Raw genomic sequence first — 22,070 nt, forward strand, 5'->3', positions numbered from 1 at the left:
CTTTTGTAAATAAGAGACCGAGCATGACAAAATCAACTTTATTTAATAGTGGGGGATTGATTATGATAAAATTTGTGTATTTAAGTGATTTAATCCAAAATGATATATTCCGTTTTCCGTTCCGTTCCGCTTTCCGTTCCGTTTTCCGTTCCGCGTTTTAGCAACACCCACTTTACATGGCTGGAGTTGACAAACAGGAAATCATGGGGTATAAGCAGTCTTCTGCAAGAATCTAATAAAAGGTATCTGCTATTCTGCATGTCAGTAGTTTAGGACAATTAATGCCAATTGTAAATTTAGAGCACCACATCCATTTTGCGTCTGGGTGCAATAACACAGGGTATAAGATAATCAAGTAACAGATAATGAAATTAAGGGGCACACAGCTAAATAACGTACGCGCAGCGATCTAATTTGAAGCAATGCCAGATGCTCGATGTAAGAGAACATTTACAAACGAAAGGTCACGCTTCCCTTGAATCAAATTGAAGCTACTAAAATCAACCAAGGAAAAACCACCTGTTAGTCAAAAATCTGAGTAAACAACATAAGTACAAAAACCCTTTTAAGATTGTAATACAAAGAACAAAATATACAATATAACAAAGATATAATTCTTTGATCAATAAATAGTTTACAAAAGCTTTTATATTCAGAATGTTCAACAATATATATTGTTATGTTTTATCCATTTTCAAGCTTTAAATCAGTTTTGTTAATAGTTATTATAGATCACACGGATATCAATGGAAATGCTCAGATATTAAGAAAGTTTTTAAGGTTTCACATGTAGTTACAGTGTCTGAAATCCAAATTTAAAATGTTTATGCTGTTGTCAGAAACTAACATACCGGTATGTCTGGTGTGCAATTGGGATCACTTTGGGACGACCGTTAATATGGGTAGTATCGTCTCCTAAAGTGGCCTTTCTTTTCTTGATGACGATAACCTGAGGAAGAGTCCCTACGATTTTCGTAGTTTTATTCCTTCCTTGGCAGGCGGGAACTTTTTCCTGGGGTTCGGGATACTGTTCAACTCTTCGAGTGGATGAAGTTTGTTGCATAGTGCTCAAACGACGTAAGAATTCCTCTAATTCCTTGGTGTTCTGATCATTGAATTTTTAAGATTTCTTCGTCAAACTGTTCCCTGATAGGCGCGCTTTCTGGTGTTGCAAATCATACTTTTTAATGATGTCCGTTCTAATCTTGTTTGCCTTATTTTCTTCCTCTTTGATGGCATTAGAAAGTCAATAGCTAAGGACAGTTCCTTCCAAAAGCCTTTAAATTCGGATCCTTTTGTTCGTTGGGCAGGTTCAGGAAACATTTCGTGTTGATGATCTACCAGGAGGGCTACTTTCCCGTCGTGTTAACGTGAATGAGACTTTCATGCTTTTTAGAGAATCCTAGTCGATCCTTGAGGATATCTATTATTCAGATACTTTCTCAATTCTGTAGCCTTGTTCTGAGTAGGAGTTGGATCTCATCGATATTGATGAGAGCTTCTTGGCAAGATAAAATCGTTAAGTCTTCGTCCATTGTGTTATTTTTTGCTAGCTTTTTTAGAGAGATCATTAGTATCTGTAATATTCAAAAGACGTCAAATCTTGAGTGGATGAAAAAATTAGCTTGGAGGTGTCAACTTGATTTCTCAAATGGCAAGAGGGAGAAACCGCAATAAATTAAGAGCAAGTCGATCGCGTTAAAGAAGGCGTTTCACAGGATGATACCTGTTGGACATTGTCCCTACATACTGTAGACGTCTTTAATTTCACGTGTCTAAAATTTCACGTTTTGTTGGATAGTTACCTTTCACGGTGGTTTAAATTTCACGGAGAATTGTTTGAAAACATTCTGGTACTATGACTGTGTATAGGTAGAAATGACGTGAAATAATAATCACGATGGTTTAAAGTTCGCAGAATATTCTTAAATCGTGAACATAGTGAAATTAAAAACACCGTAATGTTTTCCACTTCTACAGTATTAGGACTGGTGTAAAAAAGGGAATCCATCAGCCAAACTTGTCCATGATATTTATTCGGACCCTACACTCTAAACCAAATTTTGCGACTTTCTTTTCTATTGAAAATATAAGCATTCATAAATGTATAATAGCAAAATAGTAGTGTTTCGGCAGTTTTTGCAACGGGTACTTGCCCTACGGTCTGCCTCTAAAATTTATTTTTAAACTCACCGTATACATCTCTCGTATATCGCAGAAAAAAGTGGTACGTCGTTTGACCCTTCCTCGGAGAAGCAGACATCAATTATTGATAAAAATGTATGAACCGTCTCAATTAAGAGGCCCACAGACCTTATAGGTTACCTGAGTAACATGTGACAACTTTTCAACAACTGAATTTGGTTTGACTATTTTAAAACATTATCCTAGCTTGAAATGCTCAAAATTGAAAGAGGCATCATTGTTTATCATTACTATACACTTAGCATGCTTATTTTAGTTACTGAATACCCAAAAGCAGATCAGAGATATAGAAAAAAATGCATTTCCACTTTACAATGTATAACCACCAGTTGTGCACATGCACACCAACCCAGATGAACCACTGACCCTGGGGCCACATATTTCAAAATGTTGGAAATTTTATAAATTTCAATTCACCAGAAGTGGGTGATTAATATCAAAGAGCAGATTTCAAAGTATTACTTTATTTTCAGATTATGTAACCCCCCCCCCCAGGTCTGCAGTACCCCTAACATAGGGGCCCTGAAATTAACCATTTTGGAAGAGGCACATTTTTTCATCATAAATATATGCTTAGATCATTGGCACCATACCAAGGAGGAAATAATTTCCAAAGAATTCATGCGTTTTCACAATATTATCATATAGAGCCACACTCTAACACCAGAACCCCTGACCCAAGGGTAAAAAAAAAAATCACAAAATTGAGAAGAACCATCCTACCTCATCATAACTATGAACATAGTTTATTAGTTTTATACCCAGGAGCATAGGAGAAGAATTTTAAAGAATTTATGCATTTTCACTATATAATCAACAGAGTGCACTCTGATGAAATGCGATTTACATAATGGAACGAATTGATTATTGATAACTAATTTTGACCATGTGGTAAATCGTACACTGTTTATACATATACTATTATATTTAAAAGGAAAAATCCAAAAAAGATCACAGAATGTTTACTAAAAGCTCTTTTCCAGATAGCACGCTATCGTTGGAGGAAGGATATGGAAATAACGAACAGTATTCAATCTCAACGTCCATTAAACAAATATACAAAATAAGAGCAGAGCAAACACGGACCTCCGAAACATCAGAGGTGGGATCAGGTGCCATGGAGGAGTGAGCATCCCCTGCCGACCGGTCACACCCGCCGTGTGCTCGTTGTCATAATCAGGAAATAACGGAAAAAATCCGTGGTCAACTCAGTGTATAAATAATGGACTAACAATTGGTATGAAAAACGTCAGTCAGCATTTCATTCAATGATAAATTGTATTTGCTGACAAGGTCATTGTATCGACCATAGAATTTACGAAATGATGACTTTAAACGAGACTGTTGATATTCTTGTTTCATCAACTTGCTTGTCAATAATTTACCTCGTTTAAGAAATTGTTCATACGTAGAGCATGCTCTTGCGTATCGAATCAACTGAGATATAAATACTCCGTATGCAGGTGATGAAGGTATATTGCTGCATAAGTAAGGGAAGTTGACGATAGAAAAGTTAAAGTCATCACGTTTATCATATAGCTTGGTTGTTAGATTACCATTTGTGTCTTTTTCAAGTAAAATATCCAAGTATGAAGCAGAAGTGTCGGACTCTGTGGTATCTTTTATCTCAAGCTCACCAGGATATATCGTGTCGACGTAGGAATGGAAATTATCATTATTAATTGACAATACGTCGTCGATATATCTAAATGTCGAGTTGAAGGCCACAGCAAGTGTTTTTTTTTCTTTTCACGCAAAAGATTTTGCATAAATTCTGCTTCATATGAATATAAAAATAAGTCTGCTAATAACGGAGCGCAATTTGTACCCATGGGAATTCCAATAGATTGTTGGAATACCTGGTCTCCAAAAACCACATAGATATTGTCAATCAGAAACTCAAGCATCTTGTTGATGTCAACTTCAGAGTACTTATGTGTGCAATCAGAATCTGTTTTAACAAAATAATTTTTCAAATGACCAATGACGAGGTAAGTAAACTTACGAGTTCCATTTTTGTTGAAGAAGCAGCTGTCAATGATATCAAAAAGCCTGGATTTTAATTTGTCGTGCGGAATTGTTGTGTATAAAGTTGAAAAGTCGTAAGTTTTAATGCTGTTGATTTTTGTAAAGTCTTGTGATTTCAAATTGTCCAAAAGTTCTTTAGAATTTTTAAGTATCCACATCTGATTTACACCACTTCTTGAATATATAGTTGTACAGTACTCTTGAAGTTTTTCCTTCACTACTGTCAATATTTTAGTGAGAAGTAACGAAAGAGGCTTGGTTGAACATTTACTGGAACCTGCAATGTATCTTTGTTTGTAAGGATTCTTATGAAGTTTCGGAATCCAATATATATATAAGGTAGTTCAAATTCATTTTGGCTCTGTGGAATATTAAAAGTATTCAAAACTGACAGGTGATTTTGAAGAATTTCTTCCTTGGAAAGAGTAGTATTAGTATAAGTAGGATTACCACTTGTAGAATTAAATCCAAGTTCTTCTAAAATGCAATTTATATAATGAGCCTTACAAACGAAGACAATGTTGTTACCTGCTTTGTCGGCTGGAACCAGTACATACTGATCGTGTAATCTATTTAATTCTTTTTTCACTTCTGGTTTATTGAACACAGAAGGATAGATGGTTTTCATTTTGCCCCTCAATCTTTTAATACGTGACTTTAACATGGATCTGATACATTTAATCCATTCTGACAAGGTGTCAATGTCTTCTTTTTCATATCTAGCCCATCGTCTGGCGTAATTTTCAACAGAATCCATAATATTTATGAAATTCCGACGCCAGTTGAAGGATCGGGGTTCCCTATATTTAGGACCTTTTAAAATAAGTGATCTAAGGTCCTCATTACGAACTATATTTACGTCACCTGTAATAACGTGTCCAGCAGGACTATAGTTATAGGGCGAAGAAGAACATGAACACGAAAGGGGATTATTTTTCAGATAGTCGATATCAAGGCCATGTAAAGTATTTTTGTAATTGAAAAGTTTGGAAGCAATGGTCGATGTATATTTGTAGGAAATACAAGGTGTAGTCTTTAACTTGAAATATGGTGGAATACAAGACTGGACCCTTTTGTGATTAAGAATATTACTAATATTTACCGCATCAATTCCTTTATTGGCATATTGAAGTTTAAGGAAAAGACGGATTGTTTTAGCTGCATTTTCTTCCGTGAAACGTGCGGGTTTAAAAAGCCTATGATGTGCAATATCCATTATCACAGAACCGAGCCTATATTCAGGTGTCGAGGAATCTAAATATGGATGTTCCTTGGTCTTTTCAAGAAAACTATTTAAAAGTTTCAAAGGGACAGAGTAAAGTTTGGTTCGAATATGATGTAGACATAACTGTTGATTTACATAAGGTAGTAATGAATCAAAGGAGACTTCGTGTATTGCAGGTTTATTGTACGAACGATGTCCATGACTACGCTTACGTCTCTGAGTATTGTTAAAAAGTTAAAAAGTTGGACCAACTCAACCCCAACGTTGAAAATTGCGTTGGCCCATTTTCAGTTTTTACCAATGGGCCAACATCATCTTGCTCATCTTAAAACTTCTGTTGATGACTTAACAAACAAGAGGTTTCTAAGCTTCAGGTTGGAGAGGGCGAGCTTCCCCCCCCTTTTCAATCCAGTTAATTGATTTAATTTTGATCAGAAAAGCTCACTTGAGCCTTTGGCTCAGGTGAGCTAAAAATTTGAGACAAAAGTCTCCTAACACTCCCCTTCCAGTTCTACCCTCCGATGTTCCTCATTGATTTAACTGAAGTTGTGTGTATCAAATGCGTACATAATAAATAAGTGTTTTAAATTAAATGTAAATAACTTAAACTATCATTATAGATAAAAGTATAATAAGTTTGATCCGCTCCTTTATATCCTTAGCCCTTTACCTGTACATCTGTATGTAGATAATATAGTTACCTTAGGGCAGTTCAAAAGTTTTTGAGTGTTATTTAAATTAGTTCTACAATAAAGATAAACATCCCTTCTACGAGGGTTGTCCAAGAAAAACGCGAACTTTTTGAATATTTTAAATACTATTCATCCAAAACCAATAATTTTTGGCATGGTGTTAGGAAATCATCTTTTAGATTTTCTGACAAAATATTATAGGCATGTGATGTCATATGCATATAAAAACGGCATTTAAATGATGTTAAATATCGATGGTCGGCGCACGATATTTTTTTGACTTTTACAAATAGCAATGTGATTGAAGTTTTCGTTGTTATCAGGCTATATGGCAATATAATATCAAAATTTTTACTATCATAAATACTCTATGATTTGGTGTACTTGTGTTTAAAATTTTATTTATTTGACATCATTCATGACAAATATATGACGATATATAGCTAAGCGCTCTGAATTAGACATTGTCAATAATGGTGACGTTAAGCCGTGACGTGGAGCACCAAATTATCAAGCAACACTAAGTTAAGTGGGATATGACTCCTGCATATAGAAAAAAATGCTAACAATTACAGAACACAAACAAAATATAGGGAACAGGTTTATATCTAGTAGAAGAGGTCAAGTTTAGGTTGACTTGACTGGTTTCCTGATAGAAGAGAATAGACATGTGCACATAAATAAAGACTAAGTGAAAGACAAGAGTGGGACGTCATAGGCCTACGTGAAGACCGCTGTTAAATAATTCGATCAGGTGGGTTTATGATGGGGATTATAAAATTGTCTGTTGAGAGAATTACCACCCCCCCCCCCCCAATCTTTTAGTAGCACTAGTATTTGAGATGCATAACTTGGTAACTAGAAATAATGAAACACATTGCCGAATGTGTGCTAAAAATGAATATTTATAGAGGCGCACTTGTCGTAAAAAATTCGTAAACACTACGAGATACGTTTTGACGTCGTCAGTGTTGCGCCGACAGCTAATTCGATAGATTCCTTTACATACGAGGAGAATTTTATTTATAAAGATATTTCTTTGAAATTTTTAGGCATTATTCAAAAAATGCTGATCATGATGCATCCCAATTTTTAACTTTATAGTCCTAGTAAAACAAAAGATATAAAAAATGATAGCGTTTTTCTGGGACAAACCTTGTAAATCCCATATTTCCCATTGCCTTGTATTTATAGATTAGTGTTCTGAAATTGCCGCCATTCCGCTCGCAGCTACATCGAGATCGGTTTCTTTCTTTCGACCGAACTCGGCCTACGCGAAATTTGTTTTCAGTAAGCAGCTTCCTGTGTAAACACGTTTTAAAATTTGGTTTATTTTCATAAGTGTTTGTTATTTCTTTGAACTTGTAATTGGTTTTCAGGTAAGGTTTGGGTTTATTGCATTGTAAACATTTTATCGTCAGGCATAATTCGTTTCAACATTTCTTATTTTCAGTGAAATTTAACCAGACTTGCACTTGAGAACTTAGTGTTGATAAATCTTTTTTAGCTCACCTGAGCTGAAAGCTCAAGTGAGCTTTTCTGATCACCCGGTGTCCGTCGTCCGTCCGTCCGTCCGTCTGTCCGTCCGTCCGTCCGTCTGTAAACTTTTCACATTTTCAACTTCTTCTCAAGAACCACTGGGCCAATTTTAACCAAACTTGGTACAAAGCATCCTTGGGTGAAGGGGAATTTAAATTGTTAAAATCAAGGGCCAAGACCCCTTCCAAGGTGAGATAATCAAGAAAATACGAAAATAGGGTGGGGTCATTAAAAAATCTTCTTCTCAAGAACCACTGGGCCAAAAAAGCTGAAATTTATATGGAAGCATTCTGGGGTAGTGTAGATATTAAATTGTTAAAATCATGACCCCCGGGGGTAGGGCGGGGCCACAATAGGGAATCCAAGTTTTACATAGAAATATATAGAACAAATCTTTAAAAATCTTCTTTTCAAGAACCACTGGACCAGAAAAGCTTAAACTTATGTGGAAGCATCCTTGGGTAGTGTAGATATTAAATTGTAAAAATCATGACCCCCGGGGGAAGGGCGGGGCCACAATAGGGAATCCAAGTTTTACATAGAAATATATAGAACAAATCTTTAAAAATCTTCTTCTCAAGAACCACTGGGCCAGGAAAGCTGAAACTTATGTGGAAGCATCCTTGGGTAGTGTAGATATTAAATTGTAAAAATCATGACCCCCGGGGGTAGGGCGGGGCCACAATAGGGAATCCAAGTTTTACATTGAAATATATAGAACAAATCTTTAAAAATCTTCTTCTCAAGAACCACTGGGCCAGAAAAGTTGAAACTTATGTGGAAGCATCCTTGGGTAGTGTAGATTCTAAATTGTTCAAATCATGACCCCCAGGGGTAGGGCGGGGCCACAATGGGGAATCAAAGTTTTACATAGAAATATATAGAAAAAAATCTTTGAAAATCTTCTTCTCAAGAACCACTGGGCCAGTAAAGCTGAAACTTATGTGAAAGCATCCTGGGGTAGTGTAGATTCTAAATTGTTCAAATCATGACCCCCAGAGATAGGGCGGGGCCACAATGGGGAATCAAAGTTTTACATAGAAATATATAGAAAAAATCTTTGAAAATCTTCTTCTCAAGAAACACTGGGCCAGTAAAGCTGAAACTTATGTGAAAGCATCCTGGGGTAGTGTAGATTCTAAATTGTTAAAATCATGACCCCCAGGGGTAGGGCGGGGCCACAATGGGGAATCAAAGTTTTACATAGAAATATATAGAAAAAATCTTTGAAAATCTTCTTCTCAAGAACCACTGAACCAGTAAAGCTGAAACTTATGTGAAAGCATCCTGGGGTAGTGTAGGTTCTAAATTGTTCAAATCATGACCCCCAGGGGTAGGGCGGGCACACAATAGGGAATCAAAGTTTTACATAGAAATATAAAGGAAAAATCTTTTGAAATTTTCTTTTAAAGAACCACTGGGTCAAAAAAGCTGAAACTTATGTGGAAGCATTCTAGGGTAGTGTAGATTCTAAATTGTTCAAATCATGACCCCCGGGGATAGGGTGTGGCCACAATGGGGAATCAAAGTTTTACATAGAAATATATAGGAAAAATCTTTGAAAATCTTCTTCTCAAGAACCACTGTGCCAGAGAAGCTGAAACTTATTTGGAAGCATCCTGAGGTAGTGTTGATTCTAAATTGTTCAAATCATGACCCCCGGGGGTTGGGCGGGGCCACAATGTGGGTTCAATGTTTTACATAGAAATCTGAAAATCAAAGCTGAAACTTATATGGAAGCATACTGGGGTAGTGTATGTAGATTTCAAATTGTTTAAATTATGATCAGTGGGGTAGGGTGGGGTCACAATATGTATTACAAGGGGGAAATCTGGTAAAGAACAGAATGGCCAAAGCTTCTCAGGTGAGCGATGTGGCCCATGGGCCTCTTGTCTTTATTTATAGTCTTATGTGACCTGCATATGTGACCTGAAGTAAAGTAACCGGAAGTAGAAAATTATTCCAGTTTTTCAGGTTTATAAATAGCATACACATATATTTTAGTTCCGTACGTGAACTACTCCCCTGAATTGATAGTTATTCTTAAATATTAGCCGAGTATTTCATTTGTTCATTTAGAACAACCCTCCCTTGCATATTTGAAATTATTTACATTTTTTTTCTAGTGTGAATATTTAAAATTGCCATTTTCTGCTGAAATTTTGCATATTAAAAATATATTCACATTGATTAATGAACCTAGTTTATTGTTAACTATCACATTCATCATAAGTCGAACACCAAAGAGACAACAGAAACAACACAGCCAGAGGAAGTGACCTTTACACAGACGGAAGTAAACAACATTGTAGACGCGCTAGCATCAATGAAGATGAAGCCGAAAGCCGACACTCCACAAGATTTCTTGCAGTGGATGGAATCCTTGACCAAGCCAATGAAAGTGAAAATGGAGCATCATGATGTTACTCCTACCACAACAGCATCGAAATCCGTTGTCAACTTCCATTACCCAAAGATTCCCTTCTTCTCTGGAAACACTAAGACCGACACATCCTATGACGTATGGAAATACGAGGTTGAGTGCCTGCTTAGAGAGTCGTCCAAGCCAGAAGCTATTCATCATGCCATACGACGTTCTCTGAAGAGAGAGGCAAGTCGAGACGTTATGCATCTTGGCCAAGGAGCTTCCATTGAGGCCATTATCAACAAACTCGACAGCATATATGGAACCGTGTCTGAGAGAGAAGATATCTTGGCAGATTTTTTTATTGTCCATCAGAAAGAGGATAAAGAGTGTGCTAGATGGAGTTGTCGTTTGGAAGATATCATCAGTAAAGCAATATCAATGCATCATTTTAGTTCAAATATCTGCTAAGCAACATTTTAAAGTTTTTGGCTATACCCTATACATGTTTGATATTTCACATTCTGGATACATTTTAGACACTTTTTGTATATTTCATGATATTTTATGTAAGATATGGACCATAAAGTTGAAAGAACATTTTTGTATTAAAAATTGACCTTGAAACTCTTGTTCTTAAGGGGATCAAGGTCATATCAGTAGAGAATTCGACTTTGAACTGTAAGTAAATGTATCAATTTTGAAATGCTTCAATCATGGATAAATCATATAGTAGTTGACGTAATAAAAATGGCGAACGACAAAATTTTCAAGCAAAGAATTACAATCCCCAAGCAAAGCATGCAAACACTTTAAAAAAAAATACATACTCTTGATGCCATTAAAAAAATCTTTATCTTCATGGATTTAATCTAACAAGAAAAAATAAACTAAATGATTTCATAACAAGATTTTTCTGTTACAACAGTACTTAAGGGGTAAAATAAATACAATCTTGGAGTAAAATACTAATAATAGATAGCATTGGCAATATTTAATGCAAGACTGTTTAGTCAATAAGTTGAAAATGTGACATTTATATGTGACCAGTCATGACATTTTGGGTCCAAATGAGGAATTTTTCAAAAATGAGATTTTTGCTTAATATTAAAGCTTAGGTGTCCAAATATACTACAGTGAAGTTTTACTCTCATTGGCATACTATTTTTAGAATTATGACGTCACAAAGACCATCATATAATTGGGTTATTATGCTGTTTTGTGCAACACTGCAGTTTTTGAGATACTGTTACAGTTCCTTTAAAACAAATGAGTTCTTGGTTTAAAAAATACAATGTAGAACATTTCAACCATTTGATTGTTCAATGTTATCAAATAAATTTAAAGAAACAAGAACACAAAGCTTTGTTTTACATAATAATTATATGCTTTTATCAATTAATAGGTTAATGTTGGAAAAAACATTAAAACATGAAAAGATTATGCAAAAATGGCAAATAACAAATTAAAATCTCAATAAGTTTTAACAAGACTAGAAAGATCATAAAAGGTCATATTGAAAAACTAGTTTCTACAATTTAATTTATTGTGTCCAGTCATTTTGCATTTACTGCACTTTCGAGTCAGTGAAGGAGATTCCATCTTGATGATGGGTTTACAGACAGCTGGTTTGGGGCAACTTTCCTTGTTCGCGCAATATGGAGCAACTTCTTCGTACAGATACCACTGCCTGTGTGCATCTAGACCCTTGGGAGGAATCGAAGTAGGAAGAGCATTTGGATCCACTGTAGCACCAGCTTTGAGGATGTTTACAGCCACCTCGGGACTATCTGCGTACTCTCGCAAGAACACAGTACCAGGATGGTCTTTGTCTATTCTAAAAAAAAATTCAAAGAAAAATGTAAAGATGATCTCAAATCCATGTCAATATTCCATGTGAAGTTTTTTTTTTATGACATATGTGCAAACATTTTCTTTATTGATCTCTGTTGAGTATTAAGTGCTCTGATAAGTTTGAATATATTAAGTTTTAGAGATCTGCATTGTGTATAGATAATGGACAAAAATACCTGAAATGATGGTAAGACTTCAGATGGGGTACTGGTTTAAAAATCCTCTTGAAGAAGGTAGCCCAGTCATAAAAGAAAAGGGGTGCATCAGGGTCATCCACTAACTGTGGAATGTTATGGCCATTCCTGGAAGATCTGGCTACACTGGTGGCAATTTCCTCTAATGTTTCAACTTTTGAGGGCCTCCATTTGACTCTCCATAAACCAAAATGCCAATCTGGGTTGAATTTTGTATGGCCTGCTTCCATCATTGAGAATTCAACTGATTCATGTAATCCAACTAATACTCTCCAAAGACCATACCTGTACAAACAATTCAAAATAAAGAAATTGCATGTTGCTCTAAATTCATGAATATATATTATAGACTACTAAACTATTATATACTACTATATACTTTTTAATAACCAGAAGTTGTCTTTAAGGTATCGGTAAATAGGCTAAGATGTTTGATATAAAATTAAGGCCATGTAAAATTAATTCCTTGGTTCTCAAGCCTTTTTTCAAGAGATATGATGAGGGAAGGAGGCAGGCATATTTTTCACTTTTTACTGCCCCCAAAACTGATGAGGCAGCTTTTTACCTAAGAAAATGATGAGGAATGTGATCTGTTGTTTTTATTTTATTGATTTAGCAATAAAAAGGGTCAATGAAGCACCCTTAAAGGAGATGAGGGAGGGCCTGAGAACCAAGATAATATTTTTATGGCCTAACCTTGAACAAACAAAGCAATATAGTTGTCTATACTTAACACAAATATATCCTAATTTGAATGTATATTTTTTTTTACCTTTTAAAGGTATTGAACATATGTATTAAATGTTACCTTTCTTCCAAAATTTCAAAATTTTACTTTTCACAATCACTATTTACCCTATGACTGTATTGTTCTTGTTTTGTCCACTGCAATTATCCATGTGAAGTTTAACATCAACTTCTCCAAGACCATGGTACATAAAATGGTGGTGCAGCATACTGGTTACTGTGTTTGCTCCATTATTTGAGTGCTGAGCTTCATCCACGAGATAAAATATCTGGGTACCTACAAATTAACTACTGATGTATATTTTGGATATGGATTCCAGTATCAATGTTTTGTCACAAACAATAAATAAATAAATTTGAATGAAATAAATTATATGTTCTAAAATTTTAAGAAAATAATAATATCAATTAAATCAAAAAATACATATACCTGATCCCTCAGAGCAAATGCCAAAGCATTGACATTTCCTTGGTGTTTTAAAAAACAAGGGCCCAACTTGCTGTGCGTAGTGAGGGTAATGCACCTGTTGCGCATAATCAAAACTGTAATGCCATTGGGCCTTCAAGGTACATGGTGGCTGGCCTAAAAAACAGAAAAGAGTGAAATCAAAAACAACTTGGTAATGACAATATTAAAAGATATATCTAATTGTTTATATCTATGCATTGTTTGACCCAAGTAGTTTCTCTAAAATATTCCCTGTCTGCCTTTAACAGTGTTTAAATTTAAACTTATTGTCGAACAAATAAAATTTAATTTATTTTTTTTCTTTTTAAACAGAAAATCAAATTTATTACGCAGTTTGATTAACAAATGCATTACCTCTCAATTGTTGTTCTGGACTGAGTTGGCTAAATATTGACTTGGCTGCAGCACACTGATCCCTGTAATGGTCCCTCTGTGTCTTCACATGGTCAATGTGTGTTTGATACTTGGTTAATAATTCCTCCTTTTCCTCTTCATTCAAGTTGCCACTAGCTGAAAGTGTTGTTGCAAAGGATTGGCATCTGTGGCAAAGGTCAGTTGCGGGCTTCATTATTAGGATATTTGGACATTGCTCAAGCCAAATAGTTTTGAATTGTGATAAGGAGATTTTTCTCAGTGACATCTCATCTGCAAGTGCCTGGTATTCTTGGTGAATATCTGCCTTTGTCTTGTCAGATGGCAATAAAACAGTTTTTTCATGTCTAAAATTTGGTAACCTGCCAGGCAGAGGAAGTCCAAATTTGTTCGCATAGCTAAGGTATTGTTTGACTCTCTTGACATCCTCCATTGTTAAGGCGTGTTTTGGTAATTTTCCAGTGTTGCCGTGTCTCCTAGCACCAAGCCCATCTTGATCCAGGGATCTAGCAATGGAATCGACTTGTTTTCTACCAATACCATGGACAAACGCAAATGTTTCTCTGCAGACCTGGACCCCACTGAAATGGTACCCCTGCCTCACCCTTTCCCTTTCTTTGGTCTTATGCTTTTTTGCACACGTCTCTGTGGAATTATTTCTGTGATGAAAGAGCTGTACCTTTATCAGCATATCTAACTCTGCTTTTTCTGTCTCTAAACACACATTAAACACTCCTATCCACAACAGAGCTGCATGGCCAACCGTATAGTCTTGTGCATCCACAGGTGTTAGCAAAAAAATTCTCCACACCCAACGTTTCTCTTATGTCGGAATCTGATATCTCAAAGTCATTGTTGTTTATTTCGCTATCACACTCTTCGTTTGTGTCGCTATCACTTTCATCAGAGAGACTGCCCGAACATTCAAGACCGTCATGTACTTCCACATTTCCAAAAAATAAATCATTAACCTGTGATATTTCCTCGTTAAACTCGTCGTCGTCCTGGTCTATTATGGAAGGGGGGATGGTGCTTGCCCTCGATAACACACTGCTTTGGCTCATACTGCCATTTTATATGTACACAAGGTAATAACAATCGACATAATACTGAGCAGAAGATAGTTTACTCTGACAACGGAAGTGATGTTTTGACAAGGGAGATAAAATTTCTACTTTCGCTTTCGTTGCATGTACTAAATACACGAACGCATGTTTATTTTCCACTGTAAATTAGTTAAACGAGAGAGAGCACAAAACTGAAATAATTACACACTTGATTTTCAATGTCTACTTTTAAATTACGGGAAAAATTGATTGGCATTTATTTTTTTTATTCCAAATCATAGGTTTTGTAGAAAAAAAAATATTGGCCAGAGCATGAGGAAAAAACGTGCGATGTTTATGACGTCAATTCATTGTTTTACAAATACCGCATTTGGACCCAAAGTCTCATGACGCGTCACATATGCGCACATTATCTAGAACTATGAAACATGATATTGAGATCGATACCGGGTTGAAATACAATGAACCTGACTCAAAAAACAATATTATAATACATGTACGATTGACGACAGCACACAACATATATCTTTTACAACTTTTTACCGATTGTTTAATAACAAACAATAATGTACCTGTCAATATGCTGAAAATATCAGTATATGCTGTGAGTGGCTAATTAAATACTAGGGCTAGAATCACACTATTTAACTCAATAACTGTTTACACTCAAGGTAGTTTGTAGCATTTCCCAAGTGTTTCTTTGCTCTCGGTAGAATCCAGTGGTTTTAAAATGTAGCACCAATTTTAAACTTATTCACTCTATAGTTGCGGACACCGTTTAACTACATATAATTTAAATTTCTAATAAGAATAAAGAGTGAAATCTACCCTCCTTCTTAGTTCTAACCTAATTAAATTTTTATACTCGGTCGTTCCCCTTCGTGCTACGTAGCACAAATAAGAAGATCAATTGTTGCATTTACTTGTATATTTTTATATAGGAAGCGAAAAAACGCGAACACAAAAACATGACAATAAATTTTCTTTCTCATAATAATCGTCATAGAGAGTTAAAAATATTGAATATAGTCTGTTCCCCATTCAATTAACCCTGATATTTCAGGTAGAGTGAGAGTGAAGGCATTCCATTTCTCTTGATCAACACCTTTTTTTGTACAAAACAATGGAAGGAACCCTTTTGTGTACATAATAAGGCCATAAAAATAAAATATTCCTAAATTCTCATCCCCGTCCGCCCCGATTTTATACCACCGCCTCAATTTTTTTTATTTCTCATTTTCTTTGTCTTAATTCTGATCGGGATCGGTATTAATCTACCATTCTTTGTATAACAAATCCTGCGAAAGTCCACATGTTTTTTGACTGCTGGAAAGATTGAAATTGCTGTAATACATGCGTAACTATATATTCTACACAAGGGTCATTGGTTGAAAAAGATTGGTGTTGATGTGAGAGATAATTGCATGAACCTTTACTATAACCTTTATTCGGATATATTGTACACAAAATTATACCAATTGACCAGGTCAACAAAATAATCTGCAAAATTGTAAAAATAAAAAAATAACATAAAAGCCGCCCTCCCGCCTCGAATTAAAAAAAAATGATGAGAATCTAGCAATTTATTTATTATGGCCTAACATTGCCAATGCTGAAGCAGCCTATATGTCATTCGTATAAACGATAACTCATAAATCGATACTAAGTTGGTCATTTTTCACACCTGAGTTACCTGTCCTTAAAACACAACATCAAAAAAGTCAATTATAAATGATAAAACTCATTAATGATTTAATTAAAAGTATGCAAAAGTTATTTTCTTTTTGATAATTTCATGTATTTATAAATTTATCTAAGCAATGTTTTTTGCCATATATGCAACTTGAAATATTAGTTGAAAGGCCTATATTTAGAACCTCATACAAATTAGAGGAATATTATGATTATAGATTTCATGTAAATGTCTTTATTTACATGCCCCTGTTAATATATTCTATTAATATTGCCTTGTTATTCCAGGAGATGCTTTAGCTGTTCGCCTAGATGGCGGTATTTGGTGGCCAGGATGTACCCTGTCTAATAAAGAAGTCAAGTTTTGGTCGGATGGAAAAATGTATTTTATGTTTGTGCTTGTTTTTTCTTCCTTTGGAATATATTTAAAGTGACAATACAGCACATCTCTTCAAAAACAGACTTGTTAATACTTTCCTATAGGATTTGTAATTTTGTTCATACTCATAAATGTATACATTTTCAGAAAAATACAAGTTTCATTAGTAAATAATTCTGATTATTTCATTAAAAGTGATTATTATTTTTGGTACATAAATATATACATCGCAACGTGTTCGAGGTTCCATATTCCATGCTATACACACATGCAGCTACATTGACAAAGTCGACCAAAACGAAACAAAAAATATGGCTTGAAATTCAAAAGCAACTTTCATGACAAAAATTTAGTTGGGCGAGTAATATAATCATTGGATGAAGAAAAAAACGAATCTTGGCAACACACACACCTGGGGCTCTGGAGGGTTCTACTCTTCATGTTTGTTGATTTCTCACCCTTTAATTTGGGGGAAAAGGTACCTTTTTCACGCTGGGAATGGGGCCAAATATCGGCCCCGATTATAGAGAATCGAGAACACTGAAGTGCCAAATAATTAATTACACACATGCTTTGAACATAACACCAATGCTGAGAGGGTTGTCATTATTCACCATGACACATTACCTTTGGTTTTATCTGAAAGACTTGTGATGAGCAAAAGATGACATAACTTGTAGTTCCCTGTGATGTTTTTTATTCTGTAAGAACATTGTTTGTCAGGTGATCATTATGGTACATGGGCCCTTGGTGTTTATTACTTAGTATTACCATTTTCTGAATGTTTCATTTTTATTTTATAGAGTTATACTAACAATATTTAGAGTAAAGTTATTTATATTATGCTACACCATTATAATGAAATGAAATGCTATATTATACGGTTAGTGAACTGATATCGGTGAATATTGGCACGAGTTGGCTGTTCAATGCACGAACTTTCGAGTGCATTTGAACAGCCAGCGAGTGCCAATATTCACCGATATCAGTTCAATAACTACTTAATTATTTAGCTAAAACATTTCCACGTAATTCATTCTAGAAGTATTCCAACTAGGAAAAAGTAAAATTAATGAATTTTGTAGTATCTGTATTCAAATTAACGTCTATCCTGTTAGTGTTCAATTTTGCATCATTCGGATGACCCTACCGAGCGATATGATTTGCTTATGTATGTTTTAATAGGTCTAAAACGTATTAAAATAATTTCATTTTGTGTGAAAAATAAAAACATCTTACCTAGATGCCACTTCACTTCCTTAATTTACTCTGGTAATTTGACCAGACGACTTTTTTTTTGTTTACAACGGGGCGTTCGATATTGAACACTCGTATTCGGAATGTTTTGGGCATACTCTTATACGTAATACAAAGTTAGCGATCAATAACATGTCAAGATATTCAAAGCTAAAATTATCTAGATTTTTGATAGTATTTTATTAGAGACTACTTATTAGCTATATAATAAAGTGGGTCATTTTAGAAGGTTGTTAATGTTGTTTAGATGATGATCCATAAAAATTGTAATCGCTAAAGTAGTCAGGACTCTTCAGTGTCCATCTGCAAGGAGCTGAAACCATACGTCAGTTAAAATAAATTACGCCAAAAATATTCCCATACCTTTGAGCAGACAAAAACGCCATATTTTACACCCGCCAAGAAAACCTGCTATAAGATATACATAATATGATTACAAGATAGTTTAGAAAAAAAACAAATTTTGAGTCAACTTTTGCACTCATAAATTGTCTTAATTTGACCCGTCAGACAATCAGTGTCATTTTTTTGTATGCACATCTTTTTATAAGCCGCTTCACTGAATTTTCTCAAACTCCGCAGATATTAAGTTCTCACAACACAGTATTCTTTTTTCTGCAAATTTCCACACTTTTCAACATAGATTTTTTGCCATACCTTAAAAATGTAAAAACAGATTGTCAGCGCAACTTCTCATAAACAGCTACAAAGAATTTGGTTAAACTTTGCAGAAATTAAAAACACGATGTGTAGATGTGCATATTACCGGGAAATTGGAATTCTTTTATTTCCCCAGCAAATTTAGAGTTTTGGGGGAGCGTGGGGTGTTTGAGCTTGCTAAGTTTTTCTTTCATTTTCGCAGTTCTGTGTACATTAATAAACCTGTGAGAAGGATCGAGGCATTTCATAAAATGATTGATATATTTTGTCATTTCATCTATAATAATCTAAATAAAATCATATAAAATCAATTCAAATTGTCTTCATCAGCTAATGTATAAGAAATAAGTTGCAAAATTGAGATTTTCTGACATATTTTTTTATGATATATAAAATATACTTTCAGAAAAAATTGCAAAAAAAATTTCTACATTTAAAACATGACTATGAGGTGGATCTCGCTAAAGCAAAAGGCATACAGAAAGAAGACAAGAAACTCAAAGAAACTGTTCCCAGTGAGAAGACTCAGAAAGAAAATGGCGGTAAATGGACCGTGTCCGGATACAAGACTTGTATAGAAGCTGGTGGTAAACGGACAGTGTTCAGTGACAAGATTCCTATAGAAGAGGGCGGTAAACGGACAGTGTCATGATGCTGAAATCTAAGTCAAATCTGTTGATTAACCGTCCATTCGCGAATTATTAGTCCCGTAATTTGATGAAATCTGTGTGTCTTAATAAAAAATAAGAACAGCGTCCCATACAAAGACCAGCTATGCCTTTTCCGTTGTCTGGCCATTAATCGTGGACAGCGAGACACCATTGATACGTCCGCCAAATTCCACTACGATAAGTGGTCTGCTTACATTCGGGAAAAACTTAACCTGTCAGATTACCCTACCCCGAAAGAATTTGATGGTTTTGATTATGACGATTCACAAGTTCGAGCGCTGCTTTCGGGTGAACGTCAACATGTTTTTACACGAGGACGGAAATGCTGTACCAAACCATCGTAGTTTATCTCAATATGATGACACTATGAATTTCAATATATACCAGAATCATATGTCCTATATAACCAACATGAAAGCGTATGCCAAAAAATATCAGTGCGCATTGTGTGAAAAAAATTTTCCCACCTCCTGGAGTTGCACGCGTCATGAAAAAACATGTCAAAACAAAACAGTTTACAGATACCCTGGAAGTTTTCACAGAATGAAAGAAACAATATTTGTACAGTTAGAGGAATTTGAATGTGTGGTGCCATTAGAGGACAGAGTGTTTCCTTGGTTTATAGTTTTTGACTTTGAATCCATTAAAAAATGCGGTAAACGGAGCCAAATTACAATGGAAGACGCGACACATTCCTAATTTAGAGAAATATTCAGCTCTGGAATACTTCATGAAGCGCGATCCCGACATTTTAATTGAAAGAATGGTAGAATACATGGAAAACATCGCTGATTCATTTTACTCCCTTGCTCGAAAGAAATGGAGATTTGTCTTAGACAAAATTCAAGAACAGATCGAGCATTGGACAAAAGACGCACCAACAAAAATAAACACCGCCATGATCAACGCTCTCACCAATATAAGAGACAGATTTGACTTTTACTGTCGTCAAGTTCCGGTGTTAGGTTTTAATTCAGCGAGATATAACCTGAACTTGATTAAAGAGAACATATCTAAACACCTTCGAATGCACGAAACAGACGGCATTACGATGAAGAAAAATAGCACGTACACATGCATCAGCAACAACAAACTTCGCTTTGTGGACATAACAAACTACCTGGCTCCAGGTACGTCATATGCGAATTTCCTGAAAGCATACGGAATTAAAGAGGCCAAGAGATTTTCCCTTACGAATACTTGAAAAGCCATCACCAGCTACAAGATACATCTTTACCACCCCAGAGTACGTTTTACAGTAGCTTAAAACAAACGAAGAGGATTACAAGTTTTGTAAATAGGTGTGGAGATAGGAAAACATGACTTTTTTGGGAGATTTTTTAAAATGGTATAACAACCAAGATGTTGGACCCTTTGTGAAGGCAGTGGAGAGGCTACAAAAATTTTACTTTGAGCGGAGCATTGGCCTTTTCAAAGCAGCCATGTCCGTTCCTGGAATAGCACGAGCTTTACTATTTCGCGCCAGCTCACGTCAACATTTTCTCTGTTCGGGAATCAAGACAAAGACTTATTTTCCACAGTGAAAAACAACATTTTTGGAGGCCCTTCAATAATTTTCAACAGCTACGCCAAAGCCGGGGAAACAAACATACGACAAAACCCGGAAAAACCATGCCAAAAAATAGTTTGATATGATGCCACTGCGCTCTACTTGTGGGCCTTAGATCAGAATATGCCGTCAGGTCTTTTTATTCGTCGTTGCGAGGAAAATGGATTTAATGGAGAAATTTGGGATAAATACATGTCCGCTTATTATTGGTTGGACTATGTGAGTTCTGTGTCGGGACAATACATTCAGCACAAATTGAACTTTGGACGTGAAGAACGTGTGGGACCCTTTCCAGTGGATGGTTTTAATGCCGATTCTATCTTTCAGTTCGACGTATGTTACTTTCATGGTCATGATTGCTGTCTTACTAAGCATGTCAAGAATAAACAATGGCATGAAAAGAGAAAAACCTATTAGAAAAAACTAAACAGACAACAAATTTCCTAGAAGATCAAAGATTTAAAGTCGTCGAAATCTTGAAACGTGAATATAACGTGTTGAAACAACAAAGCGCACAACTCCGCTCTATCATCAACGACACAGCTCCGAAATTTTACAAGAATCATAAAGGAAGCGTGAGTGAACGACAAATTTTTAATGCGGTCCTTGATGAAACCCTGTTTGGCATGGTAGAAGTGGACATTCGCACTCATGAAAGTTGGTCAGACGGAGATAATAATGTCATGACTCCGTATGACTATTTGGTGGAAATAGTCCCAATTTTTGGCACAACTGACATTCCGTTTGCTGCTCTTGGAAGTCATATGCAACAACACGCCCGCAAAACAATTTGAGTAAAAAACCCAGGAGACTTTTCGTACGAGGTATGTGCGCCAAGAAGATTTTAACAGCCACCCCTTTACTCAAATGGTATCTTGAGCACGGAATGGAAGTGGCCCGTATAGAATAGTTGTAGAATACATCCCATCTAGATGTTTTAAAGAATTTGTGAGTGAGGTGACGAACGCTCGACGACACGGGGATTTGGATCCTTGCATGACCGTCATTGCTGAAACGTGGAAATTAGTGGGAAATCGTGGTTTCGGGGGACTCATTATGGATCAATCCAGAGACAGAGAGATTA

At 35.6% G+C, this 22,070-nt stretch overlaps 1 protein-coding gene and 1 pseudogene across 2 annotated transcripts; one reads left to right on the forward strand and one right to left on the reverse strand.

The window, feature by feature from the left end:
• Positions 1-11,097: 11,097 nt before the first annotated feature.
• Positions 11,098-15,152, reverse strand: LOC134261664 (uncharacterized). Of its 2 annotated transcripts, XM_062744085.1 has the most exons (6): positions 14,454-15,152; positions 13,673-14,349; positions 13,280-13,432; positions 12,958-13,126; positions 12,085-12,387; positions 11,098-11,891 (listed from the first exon to the last, which is right to left on the reverse strand). In XM_062744085.1, exons 1-6 carry the CDS (start codon positions 14,468-14,470, stop codon positions 11,579-11,581), a joined length of 1,632 nt encoding a protein of 543 aa, XP_062600069.1. In that variant the 5' UTR covers positions 14,471-15,152; the 3' UTR covers positions 11,098-11,578. The 2 variants fall into 2 exon arrangements, with proteins under 2 accessions (XP_062600069.1, XP_062600068.1); XM_062744084.1 differs by having other exon boundaries at positions 13,673-15,152.
• A 1,609-nt stretch (positions 15,153-16,761) lies between these two features.
• LOC134261660 (uncharacterized) lies at positions 16,762-21,780 on the forward strand (annotated as a pseudogene).
• Positions 21,781-22,070: the final 290 nt, after the last annotated feature.

This window comes from Saccostrea cucullata, unplaced genomic scaffold, assembly GCF_032062105.1.
Source record: "Saccostrea cucullata isolate Sc308-1 unplaced genomic scaffold, CSIRO_AGI_Scuc_v1 ctg3185, whole genome shotgun sequence".
Lineage (NCBI taxonomy): Eukaryota > Metazoa > Mollusca > Bivalvia > Ostreida > Ostreidae > Saccostrea > Saccostrea cuccullata.